This window comes from Pteronotus mesoamericanus, unplaced genomic scaffold, assembly GCF_021234165.1.
Source record: "Pteronotus mesoamericanus isolate MK-2021 breed Mesoamerican mustached bat unplaced genomic scaffold, CSHL_Meso_final contig_130, whole genome shotgun sequence".
Lineage (NCBI taxonomy): Eukaryota > Metazoa > Chordata > Mammalia > Chiroptera > Mormoopidae > Pteronotus > Pteronotus mesoamericanus.
Window position 1 is genome coordinate 16992167 of NW_026555060.1, and position 24429 is coordinate 17016595.

At 33.5% G+C, this 24429-nt stretch overlaps 1 protein-coding gene across 1 annotated transcript in view; it reads right to left on the reverse strand.

The window, feature by feature from the left end:
- Nucleotides 1-3156: 3156 nt before the first annotated feature.
- SPAG6 (sperm associated antigen 6) overlaps nt 3157-24429 on the reverse strand; it is a 70843-nt gene continuing 49570 nt past the window's right edge. Inside the window, 9 exon segments of the mRNA XM_054590867.1 lie at nt 3157-3190; nt 3192-3224; nt 8604-8732; nt 12168-12235; nt 12456-12529; nt 12532-12569; nt 20275-20282; nt 20426-20611; nt 23764-23910. Of these exon segments, the coding sequence (XP_054446842.1) occupies nt 3157-3190; nt 3192-3224; nt 8604-8732; nt 12168-12235; nt 12456-12529; nt 12532-12569; nt 20275-20282; nt 20426-20611; nt 23764-23910 (717 nt within the window).

A 24429-nucleotide genomic window follows, 5' to 3' on the forward strand; every position in this document is an offset into this window, starting at 1 on the left:
CAACCTCCTGTAAATATAAGGTTGTCATTTGTTTTTTATACTAAATGAAATACACCTGTTTTGCATTTATAGTCTTATGTCTATCTTATTCCCTATGTCCAGGTAAATGTGTTTATATTAGAAAACTCCATGAGGGCAGAAAATGTAGCTTTTTTATTATAAATCATCTGGTATAAACTCCATGTATCTAAGAGTATGGGACCTGGTCTGCCCAATTGCTTGATTTGGGGCTGAAACTTGTAATCTGTCATTGACTATCATTGCCCATAAATCACATATTGGCTTGCACAGAATGGGACAGTTTACAAAATTGTTACATGCATCATTGCAGGTTATTTTCACAAGCATCTTATTCATAAGCTGAACAAGTATTATCACTCTTACTTACTTAACAGCTACGATTAGAACCCAGATTTTCCACGTCCCTTTCAGGCACTACTAATAGGCCTCTGTATTTCCACAACAGATGAACTGAATGTACAGGCCAACCAATAAGATTCAACCAATTCTATTCCTGAACTGAAGTCTGAAAAAGAAATTGTTCAGCTAAATGAGATATCCTAATGATAGCTGAATTTTAATGATGAGAGTAGGGGAAACAGTGGGGACGGAGGTTGGTCTGCCCAGAGAATTGGAATTGACAAATATCAAAGAACGCCATCAATGAGAGACACTATACAAACAGAAATTTTTTTTTATGTTTTAAAAAGTCTCATAATGGACTTTTCAAAAAATAAAGTTTCACTTGCTTTAAAAGTGTTTTATGTCAGGGAACATTTAATTCAAGGGGAGATACCCCCTCAAAATAGAATTTATTTATAAAAAATTGTGTATTTATTATTACATTTTTAAACTTCAGTCACCTTCAAAGTACTCTCCATTTGATGAAATACACCATTTGAAACATTTTTTCCATTGCTCAAAACAGTTTTGAACTCAATTTTGATGCCTTTTTGTGCTTCTGCTGTTTTTTGTTTTATCCCTTGCATGTTGGCAAAAAGTTTCCCTTTGAGGACTTTTTTCATCCAGAGAAACAAAAGACAGTTGCTCAGGGGAGATTGGGTGAATTAGGATGGTAGGGCAAGGGGGTCATGACATTTTTGGTCAAAAACTGCTGAACACTCAGCATGGTGTGGGCAGGTGTGCTCGTAAATCAACTGCAATGAAATGGGCAAACGTGTGAAAGAGTCTTCAAAAAAAATTCACTGAAGCTGAACACAGCCTCTCACAACAACGCCAGCTAGTGCACTGATACAGATGAGTTCCTAGAACACCTAACAGGGGAAGCCTGTACTACAATTGGCCTGCCCTCTAGAAGATAATTCTGGGCTTTTTGGAGTCCCCCCTTGCAGTATAAATTTTCCCAAATTGTAAATGATCAAATTGTAGCACCCATGCACACACTATTAAATATTTATTACTCCTGGATATATTAAACTTATAAATATAAGTTTAATACTATTTGATAAGTATGAAATGATGTATGAAGTAAAAACTTTCAAGTACAGCAAACAATGGCAGAAATACATAAAAGGAAATTCACCATTCCCATAACATCAGAGGAGGTTTTATCCTGCATAGACTAGTTGCTTCATTACCAACATAGTCATATAAGAAAAAAAGTACTTAATATAAGAAATATGAAAACTACCTTTATTTTCTCAGAGTCTTAAAAGGTTCACAAGACGAGCAGGCAGACAGGAAAGAGGAAAAAGGGCCACAAGATTGTGAATAAAAATTATATTTTCTTATGCAATAAGTCAAAGAAATTACTGCAAGGAAGCAAATTGGTGCAAAGAAGAATTAAAAAGTCAAACTGCAAGCAATCCTTAGCTGATATAAGGCAAAAAAGGAACAATCTTGGGTGTAATAGTGTTTAAAAAGATACCAAAAGCTATGCACTGTTACAAAATAATGACAGAAATGTATCCAGAAAATACCAAAAATAAATGGGTAGATTCCTTTTGAGAGAGAATAAAAAGAGTCTGACGAGGAAACCTGAAGGCCAGCCACCTGGGAAGCACCGTGGCCTAGGGGCTCCCTGGTTCTCATTCATCTGCTCTCCTGTCTTCCAGGGGGGATCACTGTAAGGACGGCCCCTTTAGATCGAAAGACATACATATGCCAACTAACCAAGGTTCCTGAATCTAATCACATATTCCCCAAGGTCAGAAACATATTAAATAGGAAAAATGAAAAGGACAGTTCTAACACTGTTTTTATTTAAAATTTTATTGAAACCCACCGCCCCCCACCCCCACACCTCATTTTAGCTCCCTAAGTGAGCGAAGATGCTTGTAAAGTCCGAGACTTTTGGTGTTCTTTTCAAATTATATATCAATCTCTGAAAATGTGACTTTTGAAACTTGGGAAAGTGAAGCAGGAGCAAAAGAATACTGATGACCCGTTTTACATGCCTGCTTCCTTGTTTATTCATGAGCAGAGCTAGACTAAAAAACCTTTCAATGCAAGTGGAAAGAATGTCTGCAGTCATATAATGCTGAATGTTGACTTCTGTCCTCTCCAGCTCCATGAAAGATAAGAAACAGTTTAGGTAAGATAAGAAAAGAATTTAGAAAACTTGGGATGAAAAGGAGAGTTTTTTAGGTTCTGAAGGCTATCTATGACAGGTTATTCAGAAAATCTATGTGTTTGGTTAATGCCTTTATGTCACCAGCATTAGAGTCTCTGTACTTCACTATTTTCTGTACTTCTCTCATCAGATTCCTCTTTCAACTATGTCCCTTCTATAACCTACTGTGGAATTTGCAAGGCCAGTTTTCCTTGCCTACACCTATAAAGAATTAGCCAAAATAGCCATGAGTTTTTGAATACCATCTTTCATCTGTCTAATTGGAGGGGTGTATGTATGTATGGTTTTTAATAGAACAATAACTAATGCCTTAAAGTTCTTTAATGTCTTTTTAAATCTACCTCTAAGAGTAAATCTTGTGTAAATGACTATGAATAGCTTCTCATATATTCAAGTCACTAATTTTTAAATTATTACATAAATTTAGAAAATATTATCTAAAGGTATTTCATATTGAATAAATCTAGAGTGTGCTTGGTTCAAATATTTAGAAAGAGCTTTATTTAACAACTGTTACTCATAACCGCTCTGATGTGAATTTGAATAGAAAAACATAACTTTGCTTAGTTAGAAAGTGGTTGATAGCTGTCTACTCTGCAAAAGCGTATCTAAATATCCAGGAGAATAATACCTGAAAAATAAAAATTTTCATTAGATACTGGTGAAAAGATTCATCACAGTAGGCACAAAAGATTCAACACAAGATTTTTATCTGAAATAATTCTATAAATGAAAGCTCTGAATAATTGTGCTCCAGTAATTGTTTGTAAACAAGGTTAGAGACTATCAAGAAAAAGAACATCAGCTCACAAGACTGTGCTAGATAAATAACAAAACACTTAAGGGATATCATTACAGTGGCAAATAATGGATATTTTCAAAGCAAGATATTTAAATCCAGTGATGGTATTTTATTAAACTGGCTTATGTCAAGTGACTGATGTTGCTTTAATAATCATAGCTAATAGATTTTTTTCATGTTAGACAACACAATAATCAACTTCTGCATTCTAATTGTCTTAGAGATTATTCTCAGTGTATATTTTAATCAGATCTGGTCACCCATAAAAAAATTTCTGAGAGCATAATTCATATTAAAGAACTATTTCATAAATGGTTTACAAATATCCCATCATACAAACCTAGGAAACTAATCAATTTCATTTGTTCTTGGGCATCTATAGTACTATAAATTTATGTTATAAATAGAACATTTTATGAAAGATTTAGTATAAAAGTATTACATATATTGATTAATGCATTGTGGGATGCTTCATATCCCATGGAAAAATTGGCAGACATTCCAGAATATAATAAATGACTAAAAGAAACCTGAAGTAAAATTTTAAAATTTCCAAAACACTTAAAATAAATAAGCCTTCTAAGTTGTTTTCTCCAGATTACATCTAAAGTGTTAGACTTGCTTTGGCCTTTGTTAGTTATCTTTCTCAGATGCTTGGCTTAAAAACTCATAATTGATAGTATGCTAATTTCTTTCACAATTTGTCAAGTTATAGTGGACAAAACAGAGCTGTATCTTCTCAATATATATATATAGTGTGCTCTTATAGGTAGTCATAGTTAAACAGATATGTATAAACAAACATAAAAAGCTATTTAAAGAATGTATTTCTTTTAAAGGCCTCTACTGTGGGAAAAATTGCCCCTTCAACAGTGAATCTCTTCAATGTTTTCATACACTGAGGAATTCACAATTGTCTCTCTCTGTCTGAGTCAGTCACAACTTCTAAAGTATGCCTCACCTTCCTAGGCCTTATAAATATGTCAGACACAAGATAAGTATTTTTTAAATGTAAATGGCAAGAAGTAGATTTTTAAAAAAACCCAAACTTTAAAGATTGTGCTGCTATATGGTAGATGCTAACCACATACTCCTCATGAAAGAACCAAAATGGACCTCCAAAAAAGAACTGGGAATTCCTTTTCTCTGCCCATCAACCACTGCTATCCCAATTTACTTCTATATGGCCTTTAAATAAGTAAATTAACTTTACTCTGGATCTATGTAGAATTTGGGTTATTGTAAAGTTACCACATGAGAAATGTGCTTAGTGGAAGACTGTATGCATGTCTTCTTCCCCAAATTAGATGTTTCCTAAAAGCATCTTCCCCTTCAAGTGGACAAGGACTAGAATTCACATCTTCTAACTTCTAGTCCTCAGTTCCTTCTCTTGCATCATACCAACTACTTGTATTAAGAATTTTTAAAGATTACTAAAATTGGAAGGCAATGTAAAGTAAATGTTTAGGGTAATAAGAGCACAGAGAATATAACCATTGATAATCTGTACTATAAAGAATAATTAGTTCTAAAATAGTCACCAAGTGGTTCTTGAAAATTACATAATGGCAAAAATAAAACCATTTTTAAGATTATATTTGTCTTTTTTCATAAAAGACAATGTTTTAAAGATTTCTATAAAACATAATTTTATAGAACACAATGTTTTAAAAAAAATCAGAAACTTGAAACTTAGCTAAACAAAATTCTTCATGATAATTAGCCAATTTTTAAAATAAAATCCTAGATCACAGAATGTTAGAAGTTAAAATTTTACAATGGTATTTTGACAAAGCATCAAATTAGACTCTAAAACAACAGAGTATTTTTATTTCCCCTTATACTCTGTAAGATAATCCTAGAAAGAAGTAGAAAGAAGACTTCTATTCAAGAAAATACTTTACTATTGGTTAATTCTAATAGGTCATTCCATTTGTGAGGCCATTTTGTTTGCTTTTTCCCCCATTTTCTATAATTTTGTTTATATTAGAAAATTGTATTGAAAGTTATCTTAACTTTATATAAAAATAGTATTCTCCCTAAAGGGATGTGTAACTGTGTGAAAATTAACTTTATTTTTTTTCTTGAGAAAAGATTTTCATATTTTATTTAGTGGTTTTACACATATTTTATATGTTATATAAATAGTTTTGTAGATCATTGTATTTATAAATTATATACAGTAGATATACATGTCATGATATATCATTCCTTTGGTATACTTTATATGTATTAATATTTTCAAATATTTATATGTATTATTGGAACATTTTTGGTCAAGAAGTTCTCATAGACTTCCCAAAAGTGCATAAACTCTTGCACTTTTTATACCTTTGGAAAGAATTTACTTGCAGAATATATGTGAACAGGAAACAAATTATAATATTAAAGAAAATTATTTTTGTGTTTTTAAAATCAATGTTACCTGCATTGGAAGAATTAACATCATTAAAATGTCCATATTACTCAACGGAATCTATAGATTCAATGCAATTCCTATTAAAATACCAATGGAATATTTCACAGATCTAAAACAAATACTTCAAAAATTTATATGAAACAAAAAAAGACCCTGAATAACCTCAGCAATCTTGAGAAAGAAGAACAAAGTAGGAGAGATCACAATACTTAATAGCAAACTATACTACAAGGTCATTGTAATCAAGACAGTCTGGTACTGTCATTAAGAAACAGACACATAGATCAGTGGAACAGAATAGAAAACCCAGAAATGAACCCAAGTCTCTATGGTCAACTAATATTTGACAAAGGGGGCAGGAGCATACAATGGAATAAAGATATCATCTTCAACAAATGGTGCTAGGAAGGCTGTACTGATACATGCAAAAAAAAAAAAAAAATGAAACTAGACCACCAACTTACACCATACACCAGAGTAAATTCTAAATGGATAAAAGACTTAAATATCAGTCATGATACCATGAAGGTCCTAGCAGAAAACATAGGCAGTAAAATTTCAGATATCTCATGTGGCAATATTTTTGCTGATATATCTCCTAGGGCAAAGGAAATAAAGGAAAAAAAATAAGCAAATGGGACTACACCAAACTAAAAAGCTCTTGCATGGCTAAAGAAATTATCATCAAAATGAAAAGGGAACCAGCTGTATGGGAGAGCATATTTGCCAATGATACATCAGACAAAGGTTTGATCTCCAAAATATATAAAGAGCTCATACAACTCAACACCAGGAAGCAAACAATCCAATTAAAAAATGGGCAAAGGATCAGAATAGACACTTCTCCAAGGAGGACATACAGATGGCCCATAGACATATGAAAATATGCTCAACATCACTAGCCATCAGAGAAATGCAAATCAAAACCATATTGAGCTATCACCTCACACCTGTCAGAATGGCCATCATTAATAAATCAACAAACAAGTGCTAGTGAGGATGCAGACAAAAGAACCATAGTGCACTGTTGGTGGGAATGTAAACTGGTGCAGCCACTGGTGTGCCAAACAGTATGGAATTTCCTTAAAAAACTAAAAAGGGAACTGCCTTTTGACCCAGCGATTCTGCTGCTGGGAATATGCCCTAAGAATCCTGAGTCACCAATTGGAAAAACTCACACATCCCTATGTCCATAGCAGTGCTATTTTCAATAGCCAAGTACTGGAAAAAGCCTAAGTGCCCATCAGTAAATGAGTGGATCAAAAAACTGTCATACATTTACACAATGGAATACTATGCAGCAGAAATAAAGAAGGAACTCCTACCTTTTGCAACAGCATGGAGAATATTATGCTAAGTAAAATAAGGCAGCCAGTGAAAGACAAATACTGTGTAATCTCACCTATAAGAGGAATCCAATGAACAAAATAAACTAATGAACAAAATAGAACCACTGGCATGGAAACATGGAACAGACTGAAAGTGACCAGAGGGAAGGAGGAGGGAGATAATGGTGGAAAGAAGGGGAAGGGACAAGACAAAGAATGTGTATGGACAACAGTGTGGGAATTGACTATGGGAGCAGGGGGTGGAATGGGTGGAAGAGGGCAAAGGGGGGGAAATTGGAACAACTATAATAGAAGAGCAATAAAAATTATTAAAAAATAATAAAATCAATGTTACTACATGTATTAAAAGCCACTGATATTAAATAGGAAGAAGAGTATATATAACTTATATGTTAAGAGTTTTTTCATTGAAATTTTTATTCTCTAATATTAATTGGAGAAAGAAAGAAGTGTATTGTTAGAAAAATATGGCCTTTAATTCTGCGTGTGTTTTGGGCATTTTTCATATAATAAAAAAGATTACCAAGGAGGTAACTTTCATTTTATTTCTTTTAGGTTTAATGGTATGGTTCTTTTTTAGGCTTACAAGGTCTGAGGCTTAGGTTTAATGATCTTCAAATCAACCTTATTTTTAAAAATTAACCTTGAAGGTAGCTTCCTGCTATAGTATTGTGAAGCACCTGCATATCATGAACAGTATTATTTATGTAATTTTTTTCAGATATAAATTATAATTTTCTTCTTGACACTCAACATTTCTTTCCCATTTATAATACTCCCATTAATATAAGTGTGAGCTTAATAATAACAATATTCAGGGAACTATGAAAATCAGAATCAATAGGCCCTTTCTAAATCAGGTTTACATTAAAAATTAATTTAATTTAAACACTGTATTTGGGTACTTTTTAGTAACACATGTCTTAAATTAGTACAGAAATGTCTCACATGGCATTCCAGTTTAACTTGGAAATGTGTGTCAATGAGAACATTATTTAACTTGAGGTAAAAAAAAAAAATGATCAGGAGCAAAAGTAAAAGTACACATTAATCTTGCCCTGGCCAGATGGCTCTGTTGGTTCGAGCATTGTGCCATACACCAAGAGGATGAGGGTTTGATCCCTGGTCAGGGCACATACCTAGGTTTCGGGTCCATCCCCAGTCAGGGTGCATACAGGAGGCAACAAATCAATGTTTCTCTCTCACATCAATGTCTGTCTCTCTCTCCCCTTCTTTCCTCACTCCTTCCCTCCTTCTTTTCTTCCCTCCCTCTCTCTCTCCATCTCTCTCTCCTCCTTCCTCTTCAGGTGAGGATTAAAAAAAAAAAAAGGTATACATTATTTCAAAGTCCGCATTTTGACAGAAAGGATGTAAAATTACATTTGAAAACAGAAAAACCCCATTATAATTTTGAACTTCTCAAAGTCTATTCTTTCCCACCTTACTGTTTCCTCTGGGTAGCAGTTGTTAATACTGTTCATATATTCTTGAAAAAGAGACCCAGGTTCTGCTTTTATCTCTTGAACCTTTTTAAGTTCACTACTTGTTACAAAAAAGTAGTGGCAGCAGCTTGAAAAGTGAAGCACATTAAAATGTCATCTTTTCTTTTCCAAGTTGGATTGTTACTACTGAAAAGCAACAATGTATCTGAGGAAATGTAAAAGAGAATTTATATCCAATATACCCGTAACATAATGAACCTAAATTTGCTGATGGTTAAATGTAGAATTCAATCTTTTTAGAAATGTATGAACTTTTTATGTTGTGCAGATGGGATAAAGACAATGAACATGAGCAAAGGCAATAGAGATCCACTCACATACATAAAATATAAAGTGGTGTCCCTCCTGTACTGACACCCATTTAAAATCTTTCCACTACCCACAAAATTAAAGGCAAACTCCTTAACCAAGCCCAGAAGACTCTCTGTGACCCAGCAACTAAGTAAGTACCTCTCCAGCTTCTTTTCCCACTATTCTCAAATGTGCATGCTGGGTCATTTCTTGCCTTTGCCCATGCTGTTTCTTCTCCTAGAATGCCCCTCCACTTTCCACACATCCTCCACCCCATTTGCTTGTATAACTCTTGCTCATCTTCTAATAGTCAGCCTAGGTGTTACCTCTTTTAAGAAACTTTCTGTGGGACTCCCATACTCTCTTATCCCGGGAGGAGTTAGGTACTTTTCTTCTCTCATAGCATTCTGTTAAACCCCATTGATGCACTTGCCACATAATATTTTCATGATCAGTTTACATCTGTCACAAATGTCATGAAGTCAGAAACTACATTTATTCATTCATTTATTTTTCTAGTGCCTGCTGCCCAATAGATGGTCAATTATTGTTAAACAAATAATGAACATATTAAGGAGTAGGCAGAAAAAGGAAATTAAGATGTTAAAGAGATAGAAGAATCAGGAAGTGAGGAATCAACAAATCCAAGAGAAGATTTTAAGAAGAAACTAATGAGAACTAAAGAAAATTTCTGGATTTGACAATGGATGTTTGTATATTGAGAGGCAAGAGCCACTGCTGATGAAGAAATTAATTATGCATGACAACAACTGACCAGACAAAGAAGATTCTGGAGAGTGGGTTCACAATGTGGGAATTCCCACTCTCTTTCTTGGTCATTGCTACTATTTCTTCTGAGAGAAACACCCTTTCTTTTCCCTCACCATTCTTACTTTTTCTTCAAAACCAGCTTTTTTCACTTGTATTTCCTCCACTGAAGCCCTCCTGATTACCTCAGTCTGATTTAACTTATTTCTTCTTTTTAAAAACTTTATTATGGCCCTAACCAGTGTGGCTCAGTTGGGCGGAGCATCATCCCATAAAGCAAAAGAGTGGCAGATTCTATTTCTGGTCAGGGCACGTGCCTAGCTTGTGGGTTTGATCCCCAGTTGGAGCACATGCAAGAGGCAAACAATCAATGTTTCTCTCTCACATGGATGTTTCTCTCCCCCTCTCTCCCTCTCCCTTCCTCTCTCTCTAAAATCAATAAGCATGTCTTCAGGTGAAGATAAAAAATTAAAATTAAGTTAAAAAATAGAAGTTTATTATGAAGTCTAGCACATTAAAGTATTTTCTAATTGTTTCTTCTGGTCACTCCAGCTAGATTATAAAGCTCCTTGAGAAGAACTTTGTCTTATTCTTTTTTGTCTATCCCTCAAAGCTATAAGGGTACATGTAGACGTTTAACAAATACTTAAAATTACCAAACAATATGGCTAATAGAATGTTAATACATAGTAGCTGGGCCAATAAAGAAAATGGAATGGAGGTTGCAGGTTTAGTACCCCATCAGGGCAGGTACAGGAGGCAACAAATCAATATTTCTCACAATGATGTTTCTCTCTCTTTCTCTCTCCCTTCCTCTTTCTCTAAAATCAATAAATACATATGAGGATTTTTTTTAATGGAATGCTCTGCATATAAATTTTAAATATTTTTTGGCCTGAAGAGTTTTCATACCTTCCATGCCTGTCCTCAGCCACATTAAATTACTATCTTTTTACCTACTGCCTTGTTTTCCCATCTCTTTTTAGTCCTCTGGTATCCTTAGATTAAGAAAACATACAATTCTGCCTGAAGTAAATATTCCTAAAATCACATTTATAAGATTACATAATATAAGGTATTGTCTTTATTTTACCTTGGCTATTTAACCTTCCACAAATCTCACTAATTTATTTTTATTTGCTTTAGTGACTGATTTTTAACACAGTTTAGGTTAGTGTTCATTTTTATAGTAAGTTCAATAAAACTAGAATATCTCAGTAGCCTAAAAGATTAGACTATAAAATGAAACTTTCAGAAATAATGTCAACTACTCATTTTTCAAGAACTGAAGACTCTATCTATAGATGATCCACTCAGCTCCTCATTGCCCCTCCCCCCTTTTAAGCTGGTCAATGTCTTACTTAGCTCCCAAGGGGGAGTGGCCTCAGCAATATAAAATGTACTATCCAGTGGCCATGGTGCTTGAGGGTCAACCAAACTGTTGGAGATGGTGGACATAGTTCAGAAGAGTAGAGGCTATTAGTATCTTTCAGATGAATACCTACAACTAGACCTATTTACCTGTAGGGACTAGTTTACAAGTTATAGCAATACACAGTTTTTTAGTATTCTCAGGGAGAATTCATTCTTTGCAGGAAAAGAGTATACAGATAATAGTAGCTCCTTTATACAGTATTATACCTGACTATTTAAATAAATTCATCCTCCATTTTTATTAATTCTAAATCAGCTTTACTTTCATTTCATGTTCTATATCTTAAAAACAACCGTGTGTGCGCGCGCGTGTGCGTGTGCGTGTGTGTGTGTGTGTGTGTGTGTGTGTGTTTGAGTGCTTAATATGTGCTTGGGATTGAGCTAAACTCTTTTCATATAACCTCTCATTTAACTTTACAATGACCCTATGAAACAGGCACTCTTACTATCCCCATTTTATGGGTTATCATACTAAGGTTTAGAGAGGTTAAGACTTTGTTAAGGATACTACAGCTGGTAAATATAAATCCATGTACCCCAACTCCACAGCCTGATCTCAGAGCCATTATGGGATATTATTTCCAAAGACCTTCGTTTCTTAAATCAAATCCCCTGAGCACAGTTTAACCAGTTCTTGATGGCTCAGGGTCACCGTCCTGGCCACCAATGGCTGCGGCAACAGAGTCACTCTCTCCCAGCCTTTGCTATCAGTTGTCAGTCCTGCTGCCCACTGCTAGCAGCTTGACCTTCCTACTTTACTACTTTTAATCTGCAATAATCTAAGAAATTTTTAACAGCTACATTTATTAAAATTGTTCATAAAATAAGTCAATAAACTTTAAATGACTGTCTGTAGGAGATACAGAGAGCATCTCTGGTATATGCATGAACTTTGTGGAAAATATTTCAGTGGTTCAGAGACCATTCTCTTTTTCTTTTAAAGGTCTTTGCAGTGTTCCCAAATGAGTGAGACTAACAAACACCGGGAAAATTACTAAGAGTTACTTACCAATATAAATTATCTCTACACATTATGAGGTTTTTATGTGTTGACATACTATTTACTCCCTGAGAACACTAAAAGAGAGAGTACAGAAACTATGAGGAAGAAGGAAGTGTGAATTATATGTGTTAATTTTATTAATCTACATTACCATCCCTGTCAACACAATCAGTAACAGTTAAGTAGTAGGACCCTGCCCCCATCTTACAGAAGAAAACATTTACCCCACAGAAAAAAGCAAGTTAATTCATTTTCATTTTCTTCCCCCACCTCCAGGCTAAGAGCACTTCTTACCTTACTGAACTGTCCAACAACATGCTTCAGAATATTGAGAGGAACATCATATTGAAATGGCTCAATGGCTGGCAATAGGTGCATTTTTGTAAGATATTCTGTATGGCTTTTTTACTTTATTGAAATACAAAGTAAAATACATATTAAAGTAAGCAATCAATGAAAGCTTGAAAAAATTCATGTCTCATGTTCCTGGAATTTGAAAATGAAATCAATTTCCTGGTCTAAGCTGCAGTTGTTTCATTTTTAAAATAGTTGTCAGAAAAATTCCTTCTATCTTTCATTGGTTTTATCATAGAATACTCTGCCAGTTGTCTTTGTGTCAAATTTTAAAATGTGTGGTGTATTGCTGAGCTCTTAAAATACCTATGAGGAAGTTAAAATTATAAATCATAATGCTATAGGCTATAAATTAATATGTATTACATTTTATTAGTGTAAAATATGTATTTAATATGTATTACATTTATTAGTGTATATATGAAACTGTGAGATAATAATGAGAAAATAGTTTACTGTAGAAAGCCAATATCAGTTATTCTATGTTCCAAAAGACTTCATGGCTTATAGGTATGTAATCAGAAATATTCTACTGTGTGCATTATTGAATGAGCATTTGCAGATACGCTGCTATAGATTACAGGTAGAAATTGCCTCACTCACAGATAGAAGCAAAACAGAATCCACTCAGCTGCAGAGGAAAGTTCAACAACAAGGAGCGTATCGCCCACAAGCAATAGAATAGGTACCCACAGGTACCTTTCCCACCCTCCCCCATCACCCTGTATTTCATGGTGACACCATGCAGTGCTGTCCCCCAGCCAAAAGTGTAGCTGAAGAAGGGCTCTGATGTGACTGAAGCACATTCCTGCAGCCAGCTCTAAAGACACGGCTGGTTGTGATTCTGTTTCTTTGTAGCAAAGCCTGCCCCCTTCACTTTGGAAGGCTTCACAGCTGGGTTTATCTACAGCTGTTTTCAACTATAAATCTACATCTGCTTGTACGTACAGGGGTGGGCAAAAATAATTTTATTTAACATTAAAATTTGTTTTCTGTTCACATATATTCTGCAAGTAAAGTCTTTCCAAAGGTATAAGTTTATGCACTTTTGGGAGGTTTATGTGAACTCTTTGACCAAAAGAGTTTCAATAAGTTAGCTTTGAAAATATTAATACATATAAAATATACCAAAGGAATAGAATATCATAAAGGATATACATAGCTACTATATATAATTTACAAATACAATGGTATTCCAAACAGTTTATATAATATATAAAATGTATAAAATCACTAAATGAAGGAAATATGAAAATATTTTCTCAAGAAAATAAAATAAAGTTAATTTTTGCACATTTATGCCTCGCCTTTGGAAGAATACTATTTTTATGTTAGGTTAAAATAACTTTCAATACAGTTTTCTAATATAAACAAAATTATAGAAAATGGGGTAAAAGCAAACAAAATGGCCCCCCAAATGGAATAATCTGTTAGAATTAACCAATAGTAAAGTACTTTCTCGAATAGAAGTCTTCTTTCTACACCTTTCTAAGATTATTTTACAGAGCATGAGGGGAAATGAAAAACTCTGTCATGTTAAAATCTAATTTGGTGCTTTGTCAAAATACCATCTGTTAAAAATACTACCCTTTTCATATTAAATTGCTTTGGCATCTTGTGAAAAATAAATTGACTAAAAAAGAGTCTACGTGAGATTCTCAATTAAATTACACTGATATATATGTCTTTCTGTAAATAAGTACCACACTATCTTTATTTCTGTAGCTTTGAGTAAGTTTTGTAATAAGGTAGTGTAAGTCCTTATTTTTCAAGATTGTTTTGGATAGTTCTGGTCTTCTGTATTTCCATGTAAATTTTAGAATCTGCTTTTCAAGGTGGTGGAGGGAAGCCAGCTTGGATTTTTTTATAGAGAATCTGTTGAATATATAGAATAATTTGGGGAATATTGCCATCTTAACAATATTGAATCTTCCAATCCATGAATATGGAATGTCTCTCCACCAAGATTTTCTTTAAACTTTTTCAACAATGTTTTGCAGTTTTCAGTGTACATGTCTTATACTTCTTTTGTTAAATTTATTCCTAAGTAATATATTCTTTTTAATACTATTGTGAATAAAACTATTTTATTAATTTCATATTTTAATTGATCATTATTAACAAAATATAAAAATGTATTTTTATATTTTGATATTATATTCTATAACTTTGTTGAACTCTTATTAGTTCTAGCGTGTGTGTGTGTGTGTGTGTATTCCATAGGGTGTTCTACATACAAAGTCATGTCACATGTTGAATGTAAAATTTGATAGTCTTTAGCAAATGTGCCTGTGTTAGAAAAATAAAATAGTTCTTACAACTTCATAGTGTGATTGGAAAGAAATTATATGATGTCAGAAGATCCTTTTATTTAGTTAACTCAGTAAATGAAGTAATATCTTACTTTAATGAATAACAGATTATGAATTTTGCTGGTTATCACCACATTTAGTAATTAGTGTTTATCCTTATACAAGCATAATACATGATGATGTCAGAGAACAAGTCATGGGCTATCTATCTATTTAGAGCAACTTGAGTTTGAGCCTGGTTTTCTTATGAACTAGCATAGCATCTACAGTTCTATATTTACTCATAGAACTGTTGTAAAAACCACAATAAGTGACTAGCAGCACTATATTTTACCTATTAGTAATATACATAAGAATAGTAATTAACAAAATAAAATTGTCAGTACAAACACTTGATACCATTTCAATTGTTTTTCACAAAAAATCAAAGGAATAATAAAATTATTCATTATTGCTTTGCTTAATAAATTTTTTTAAAAGCTGTTTAAAATTTTAAAATGTTTCTTATTCAGAAGTTCATCTTGTTCTGAAAGCATTCTGTCCCAAAGAATTATAACAAAAGGAGAACATAGGAATACATTTTGTGACTTTAGGTTAGGCAAAGTTTTCCTAGGTATGGTTCTAACTGTATAAGCAACAAAAGAACAAATATATAGATTAAATTTCTTTAAAATTTAAAAGTGTTTTGCTACAAATGATACCATCAAGGAAGTGACAAGGTAATCTGCAGATTGGGAGTAAATACTTGTAAATCATACATCTGATAAGTACTTGTATCCAGAATACAAAAAGAACCCTTACAACTCAAGAATAGCGTAATTTCTAAGTGGGCAAAGGGTCTGATTAGACTTTTCTCCAAAGGAGATAAATGAATGACCAATAAGCAAATGAAAAGATTATCTATAGCAATAACTAGTCAATTGTATTAACTAACTATTTGATTAACTATTAAGTACAAATCAAAACCACGAGATACCACTTTAGACCCACTAGGATGACTATAATAAAAATCAAAGATAATAAGTGTTGGCAAGGATGTGGAAAGCTGGAATCCACATATATTATTGATGGGAATACAAAATGGTGCTCACATTGAAAAACAGTTCAGCAGTTCCTGAAAATGTTAAACAGAGTTATTGTATTAGCTAGCAATTACACTACTAAGTATCTACCCAAGAGAAATGAAAACAGTCTACACAAAAACTTGTACAATAATGTTCATAGCAGCATTATTCATAATAGTCAAAGAGTGGGAACAACCCAATTAGTAAATTGAAAAAAAAAATATGGTACATCAATACATTAGAATAGCATTTGGCAATAAAAAGGAACAAAATATCAATACATGCCATATAGGAATGAGCCTTGAAATTTATGCTAAGTGAAAGAAGCCAGGAACAAAAGGCCACATATAGTGTACAATTCCATTTAAATTAAATATCCAAAAGAGACAAAGGGAGAAAGTAAATTAATGGTTGCCTGGGGCTAAATAGGGAAGATATGAAGTGATGGTTAATGGAGGAATAAAAATGTTCTAAAATTAGATTGTGGTGTGGCTGCACAATTCTGAATATACTAAAAACCAACAAATTGTATACTTTAAATGGGTAGATTGTATGGTACATAAATTATATTTCAATAAAGCTGCTAAAAAAGTTAAAGTTAACAAACATCATGATAAGAACACAATAAATCAAATAATTATCTTAGAAATAGTTTTATAACTAAGGTAATATAATGAACTTATTCAAATGTCAAAACTAACATGGAAAGTAGGATGCCTCTAAATCAAAACAAATGAAAATGCAACTGCCTGAATATTTTAAAAACACATGTAGGTAAGTTTATTAAATAAAAGATGTATTTTTTCAGTTTTTAATAAGGTATTTGAAATAATACAGGCACAGGCAGATAATAAATCTATGTGAAAATATGCAAGAAATTATAAGGGGCTGCTCATTGGTTCTCTTGCATCAGAACAAATTAGAGAAAGCTTACAGAAGCTGACATGCCTTTGAGACAAAATAAACATCAACATAGCCTTATAATTTGAAAGCTGCCAGAGTAACAAATGAGAAATACCATTAGACAGTTTCTGAAGCTCTTGGTTGCATCTTTTCCCACTGAGATAGTGTCGAAACAAACAGACTTGAACTTCCATCCAATTACTGATACAATCCAAGAGAACTTGGAGAAGAAAAAAAATAATCAAACCCCTACATTAAAAAATATTTGGATGAATTTAAAGCCTTGGAAGAGTGCTCATAGAACAACGACTGATAAAGATCCCACTTTCTAATTAAATACCCAGTGTGTTTCTTGAAAATAAATATCATATCAAATGCAGGCAGAAGGAACCTTAACTTCTACTAGTAAACCTAAGTGTTTTACTAAAACCACCATTGTTAAAATAAAGTATAATAGGGCCCTGGCTGGTGTGGCTCAGTGGATAGAGTGCCAGCCTGCAACCAAACGGTTGCCAGTTCAATTCCCAATCAGAGCACATGCCTGGGTTGCGGGCCAGGTCCCCAAAAGGGGGTGCATCAGAGGCAACCACACATTGATGTCTCTCTCCCTCTCTTTCTCACTCTGTTCCCCCTCTCTAAAAATAAGCAAGTAAAATCTTTTTAAAGATAAATAAATAAAATGCAATAAAAGTTATCTTACTTTTACTCCAGCGATATTTATACATTATAATATCATAATAATTAATTAAAAACCAAGTTATATAAACTTGGAAGTATATAAAAAGTATACCAAATGGGTAAAAGTAGGTTTACAGTTGTATGTGAAACACAGTTTACTTTTGTATTATCATTTATTAATTATTGTATTATTTATATTAAAACTGTAAATATACTTTTGCTCACTTCTGTATAGTGCTTCCTAAGAAACTATTTGCAAGGGTTTCTCAGCTATAATTACTATTGACTCCCCAGTATTAATTTTTCATGCTATAACTCATGTATTCCTTTATTTCCAATACTTACAGGAAAATAAAAGTTGTTAAGTGTGGGAATCTGAAGGTGATAGAGTATTTGAAAGTGAATGTATTTGTTGATGACCTAAAAGTTGAACATAATTACTATTATAGCCTGGGCAGCACAGTTTATACCTGTAGAAACGCTGCAGAAGAGACATGTGACTGGATCACTAGAAGTAAGGGGCATGAGGATGAGAGGTGAGGAAGAAGGAATAGGAAAGAAGAGGAATTTGGGGGTTAGGGGAGGGATGTGGAAGGAAGAAAAGACAATAATGATAATGGGTTAAAGAAATTTGAGGCCAAAATAGAACTACATATATAGGTTAAAATTACATATATATAAATAACCTGTCCTGAGCAATTCAAAACTGAAAATGTGGTTGTGATTTCTCAACCAGAAAGTCAAAGAATCCCAGAATTCTTAAATGGGAAATGGCTTTAGCACATTGCCAATCTTAATTGTCCTACCAAGCATTGCCAAGGAATGCAGTGAACACCAGAGAAATATAAGGGAGCCCCAAATCTATCAAATCATGGCTTTGATTTAGAAAGTCTTATAAAAAGTGAAAAAAATTAGTCTTAGAAATCAACTTTACTCAATGAATTTGTAGAGAAATAACATGTACACATAACCAAATAGACTTTAGTTTTATAAAATTATAAATTATAAAATTTTAAATATATAAATTGATAATTAAATAAGTGATTAACTATATATAACTTTCAGAATCCCTAAACTATACAGTTCTAATAAACTTCCTGCCTCATTGTATCATCTAATTTCAGCAAGCATGTTCTCATATGTTCATTTATTGTTTTAATTAAAATTTAAATATAATTTAACTTACTGTTGTTAACTTTACTTTGAATTATTATTTTTTCTGTGGACTTCCTTTAATCCAAGTCAATTCTAAAAACTGTTTTTAAAAAGTTACATGGTTTCCTAACAAGATAGTATAATGAAGAACATTTTTTTTCCTTTGAAATTCTATGACTATTGAACAATCTACCCTACTTTATATTCATGTTTTGTGAAGACTTTTAGTAGCTAGTAATATTTGGCCAGAAAGCTGGATTTTTTTTAATGAATGTCTTAAAATATTTAATATTGTGAATAGTATGGACATTTTTCTTTTGAGGAACAAATTTAAGACATGGAATTAAAAGACCTGGCAAACTTGGAGTTAGGAGGGGTAGATCATGGCTTCAGAAACACCTCCCGCGCAGTTACATTATACATTTGGAAGCACTTCAAATTCATTTGGACTCAATTTTTTAATGTAAGATTAATTTAATGTAAGATTAATTTTTTAATGTAAAGTTCTCTCCAGCTAATTTTAATCCCAAAATTTTACTATTCTTCAATTCCTATTCTATAAAAAATGTCAGCAGGAATGTAGAAGGTAACAACCAGATATTCATTTTACAAACAACTTTGCACCTGCAGAAAACTTTCTTTGAAGGGTATCACAGATTCTTTAGAGACAAGGGTAACCCATTTAAAAGGAGAGTCTCCTCAATGCTGATAAATTTGTATTTCTTGACCTCTAAAAACAATATTATCCATAATGAAAATTAAAACATTTTAAATAACATATATTTTAAGAATGAGTCAAAATCTAACAAATTTTCACAGAACAGTAAGAATTAAGACTCACTTTTTTAAAATATATCATTAAAATGATCATTCTACCCAAACCAATCTATACATTCAATGTAATTCCTATTAAAATACCAATGGCATATTTCACAGAGCTAGAACAAATATCCCAAAAATTTATATAGAACCAAAAAAGACCCTAAATAGCCTTAGTAATCTTGCGAGAGAAGAACAAAGCTAGAGGTATCACAACTCCTGATATTAAACTATACAAGAAGGCCACTGTAATAAAAACAGCCTGGCACTGGCACTAAAACAGACATACAGATCAATGGAAAAGAACAGAGCACCCAGGAATAAACCCACACCTGCATGAGCAATTGATATTTGACAAAGGTGGCAAGAGCATACAGTGGAGCAAAGACAGTCTCTTCAGTAAATGGTGTGGGGGAAACTGGACTGGTATATGCAAAAAAAAAGAAACTTACACCATACACAAAAATAAAGTCAGAACAAATAAAAGACTTAAATGTAAGTCGTGAATCCACAAAAATCCTAGAAGAAAACTGAGGTAGTAAAATTTCAGATATTCAACGTAGAAATACTTTTACTGATATGTATCTTAAGGCACTGGAAACAAAGCAGAAAACAAACAAATGGGACTACATCAAATTAAAAAGCTCCTGCACAGCTAAGGAAACCATTAGGAAGACAAATAGGGGACCCGCTGAATGGGAGAATATTTTCACCAATGATACATCTGACAAGGGGTTAATCTCCAAAATATATGAAGTACTAATACAACTCAATGCCAGGAAGACAAACGACTCAATTAAGAAATGGGCAAAAGAACTGAGTAGATACTTTTTCTCCTAAGAGAACATACAGATGGTCTTCAGACATATGAGAAAATGCTCAACATTACTAATCATCAAAGAAATGCAAATTAAAACCTCAATGAAATATCACCTTACAACTGTTAGAATGGCTACCATCAACAAGCACTTACTTTTACTTGAAGACCCTCAGAGCTTTCTGTTGACACGTACAAAGAAAGCAGAACTGGCAAAGGGTTTGTGACTGCGACAACCTGTGCATGCTCTGGGGTGAGTCTCCCTATCTGTCCCAAGGTCCAAGCAGTAATAGCCTTAATATGATCTTCTGGTTCTTCTGACAGGCAGACTGACAACTGGGGCACACCCTGCGGCGTTGATCAAAAGAGCAAGTGTTATGACTCTAGAGCAGGATTAAAGAGTCTTCCATGTCTCCCAAACATTAGAAGAAATCATTTTGGCCTTAATCCTTTTTTCCCTAGATGGTTCAATAAATGAGCACATCACAGGGGCTGTCATTTTTTCAAGTCAATAAAATGACTAGAACTAATTTACCTTAATTATCTGTTACAATCCAACTAAACCAAGACTATCTCTGCTAGCATTTACTCCCCTAAATAAAGAAGCATTTAACCAAACCACAGATGTCACAAATTAGTATATAGGCAAAACCAGATTCTACTGTTACAGCTTTAAAATGCTTAGATTTTAAAGCCTTTTATTGTCCTTTGTTAAAAAATTAATTTAGAATCCTTTAAAATAATCTTTTCACTAAGCATAATAAATCTGACAACAAAATCAGTACTACAGATTTGAAATCCAATGAATGATGTGAGCCAGAATTCTATTTATGTCATTTTTAGATTAAATATTTTCACTGAAACCTTTCCTGAAATAGTAAATAAATTTTAATTAATTTTGGACAACTTTTAAATGATAATTTTGCCTATTTTAACAGGATTAAATGTCAAAATAGAAATGATTACTTTTGTTACACAGATAGCATGTGATTATATTTTGAACTTTAGGCTTCAGTTTTACCTAAATAATCAAAACATAATTAACTAAAGCGTCTCAAATACATCACAATTTCTATATCTAAGGGAGAATCAAATAGCCAAAACAAATTATAATTACAGATTCTGTACAGGAATAATTATCTAACTAATTTGAGACTATAATAATTATCACCTTAAATTTATTTTCTTATTTTTTAAGTATATTTTATTGATTATGCTATTAGAGTTGTCCCTTTTTTTTCTCCCTTTTATCCCCTCCACCCTGCACCCCTCTTCTCTCCAGCATTCCCCCTCAACTTAGTTCATGTCCATGGGTTGTACATATAAGTTCATTGGCTTCTGCATTTCCTAAACTATTCTTAACCTCCCCCTATTTTGTCCCTACCAATTATGCTTCTTAATCTTTGTGTCTTTTTCCCCAATTCTCCCCCTACCATTCCCCACTGATAACCCTCCATGTGATCTCCATCTCTGATTCTGTTCCTGTTCTAGTTGTTTGCTTAATTTGTTTTTATTTTTGTTTTTTAGGTTCAGTTTTGGATAGTTGTGAGTTTGTTAACATTTTACTGTTCATAGTTTTGACTTTTTTCTTTTTCTTAGATAAGTCCCTTTAAAATTTCATATAATCAGGGCTTGATCACCTTAAACTTAGTACCACAAAAATCAGTGTCACATTGTCATGCTACCATATCAAAGTCTAAATGATCATATACACTTTTTCCCTCGTACCTTTAAATTTGATTATTAAGACCGATTTCCTGAAAAGACCTGCCATATTTCTTCATTGGTTTCTTTTTTACCAACTAAAATGTTTGTCTACCAATACAAAAGGTCAGATCTGTCTTCAAAATGAGGCAATTTTCCACAATGTCCGTACTCTGGGACTTAACAAGACTGAAGAAGAAGGAAAGGAAGGCAGCCTCCTCCACCCCATCCTCCAAACTCTGACTTACTGGCCTCGGTTGTAATGAACAGCAAATGAGATAAGAAAAATGAATGTGCTTTGAAAATTATAAAGTTTTAGTTAAATGTGAAGTACTGTTATTAGTCCTTACACTACTGTGTAGGAAAAAGAAAGAATTACACAGACGGGTTTGCCTAAAAGTGCTGCTGCCACTTTCATCTTCAGCTGAGAGAGAGCCAGGTGAGAGAGGCCGCAGGCAATCCTAGACAGAGAAGGGAAGCACCTACTGGTTAGCTTGGGGAGGAAATATAGGAAGCAAAAGCAATTGCTGCACATTGAGTGAAAAAAGAAACCAACTGAAGCAAGAGGAAAGGAGGGAGGTGGGGTAGTGGGGAAAGAAAGGGGAAGGGTCAAATCAAGGAACATGTATGAAGGACACATGGATGGAACCAAGGTGGGGAGGGATTGAGGGAGTGAAGTGGGGGCAGGAGGGGCAGGGGAAAGTAGGGGCAGGTAAATGAAGACAAATATATTTGAAAAATAAAATAAAATAAAAATAAAATAAAGAAGCAATTGCTGCTTCTTTCATCATTCCTCCTATGTGTAAGCTTTCTGACAATCCACAAAAGAACCAAGACTCAAAAATCCCAGTAATATCCCCACAGTGACCCTTCAGAAAGCAGCACTACTGTTCTAGTCTCTGTCACAGTCTTTGGTAATAGAAGAACAAAAAGTGTAGGATAAAAAGCGAGTAAAGTAAAGAATTGTCAAGGAATAGGTAGAAAATAAAGATCTGAGGCTCCTTTTTATTCTGAGGATTAGCAAGGGATAAAAAAAAAAAATCCACACTGCTGTTTAACATACAGCAGCAGGTTTTCTATGCTGATAAGAAACCTACACCCTAGAGGGCTGCCAAAGACGCTATACACACACAGCCTCTGAAGCATTCTTCAGGAGATCAATATTTATTCATTCAATCAATATTTTTGAATACCTACTCTGTGTTAGGGCTACACTGTATGGTGGGTTACTACCAAGTTGTAAATTAAGATGAGGCCAAATTCCTAGAGCAAGGGCACAAAACGCTGCTATCTGACATGTGCTCTGAATTGTCCCCATCTAAAAAGAGAAATGAGTTCATGAAACCTGATGGAAAGTAGATAAAAGAAGGATGTCCTAGCCATTGTCATCTCCTACCCCAAATGACAGGAAAGGGGAGAATGACTACTGGGCATATAAAATTTAAATAGCTGTCTTTAATCAAAGTATGCTTCACATGTTTGTGAATATGTACAGTCAATCCTTCAGGATACAAATACACTGAATACTGTATTTCAATCCATGTTATACTAATGCTCAGAGGTATTGATACTTGTAGATATTAAATACTGAGTAAAACTTTTAACTGTCTACAAAGTAAACGTTACTTAAAACTTTGCTTTCAGAAACTTACTAATAAACTTTGAAAATAAGCTGAAGAATTCTTCAGGTTTCTTTCACTCTGGTCAGCTGCATTTTACAATCTGTAGGAGAGTAGTACTATTGCTTTGTCTTAGAATTTTTCACTGCAATAACTAGAAGAAAATAAAGCAAGAACAAACTTGGAAATGATCACTGCCATTGCCAGATTCTCAGAATGAGACACCACATAACCAAGCATCATGATGCCAGGCAGTCTTATGTTTCCTTTGCAAGATCCAGTGCAATCAATCACTGCAGCAACTCCTCCTGTGTTAACTATCAACTACGAAAGTTAAGGGAAAGGAAGAAGAGATAGGTAATTGTGACCAAAAAGCATAAGATAATCTTCAAATATTACTTTAGTATTGCCAAACATTTTTACTTAGGACCTAAAAACACCTGGTGAAATTTGAAATATGATTTAGTGAAATTACTATACTTATTAAAGAAATATACAAGTATAATAATCCTATTTTGAATGTACAAACATACTCACTGTGAGGAGCTTATCTTGTGCTTCAATTTTTCATGCATTGATGGCACAACTTTTATCCCTATTCTAATGGTTGTCAAAATTCCTCACCTAGACACTAAGCCTAGGGCTAGTTGATAACTAGCTAACTACTGAAAGCCCCAATCACAACATATGAGTATGAAGCAGGTTAAACTGAATGCTGAACGAAAATGTCAGATTTGAATTATTCTAGCCTAATTATCCCCCCTTCACAAACACTGATTACTAGCTGATTACACTTCAACCATAAAAAATTTCAACCAGGTAAAAATATTAGGTGAAATAAAG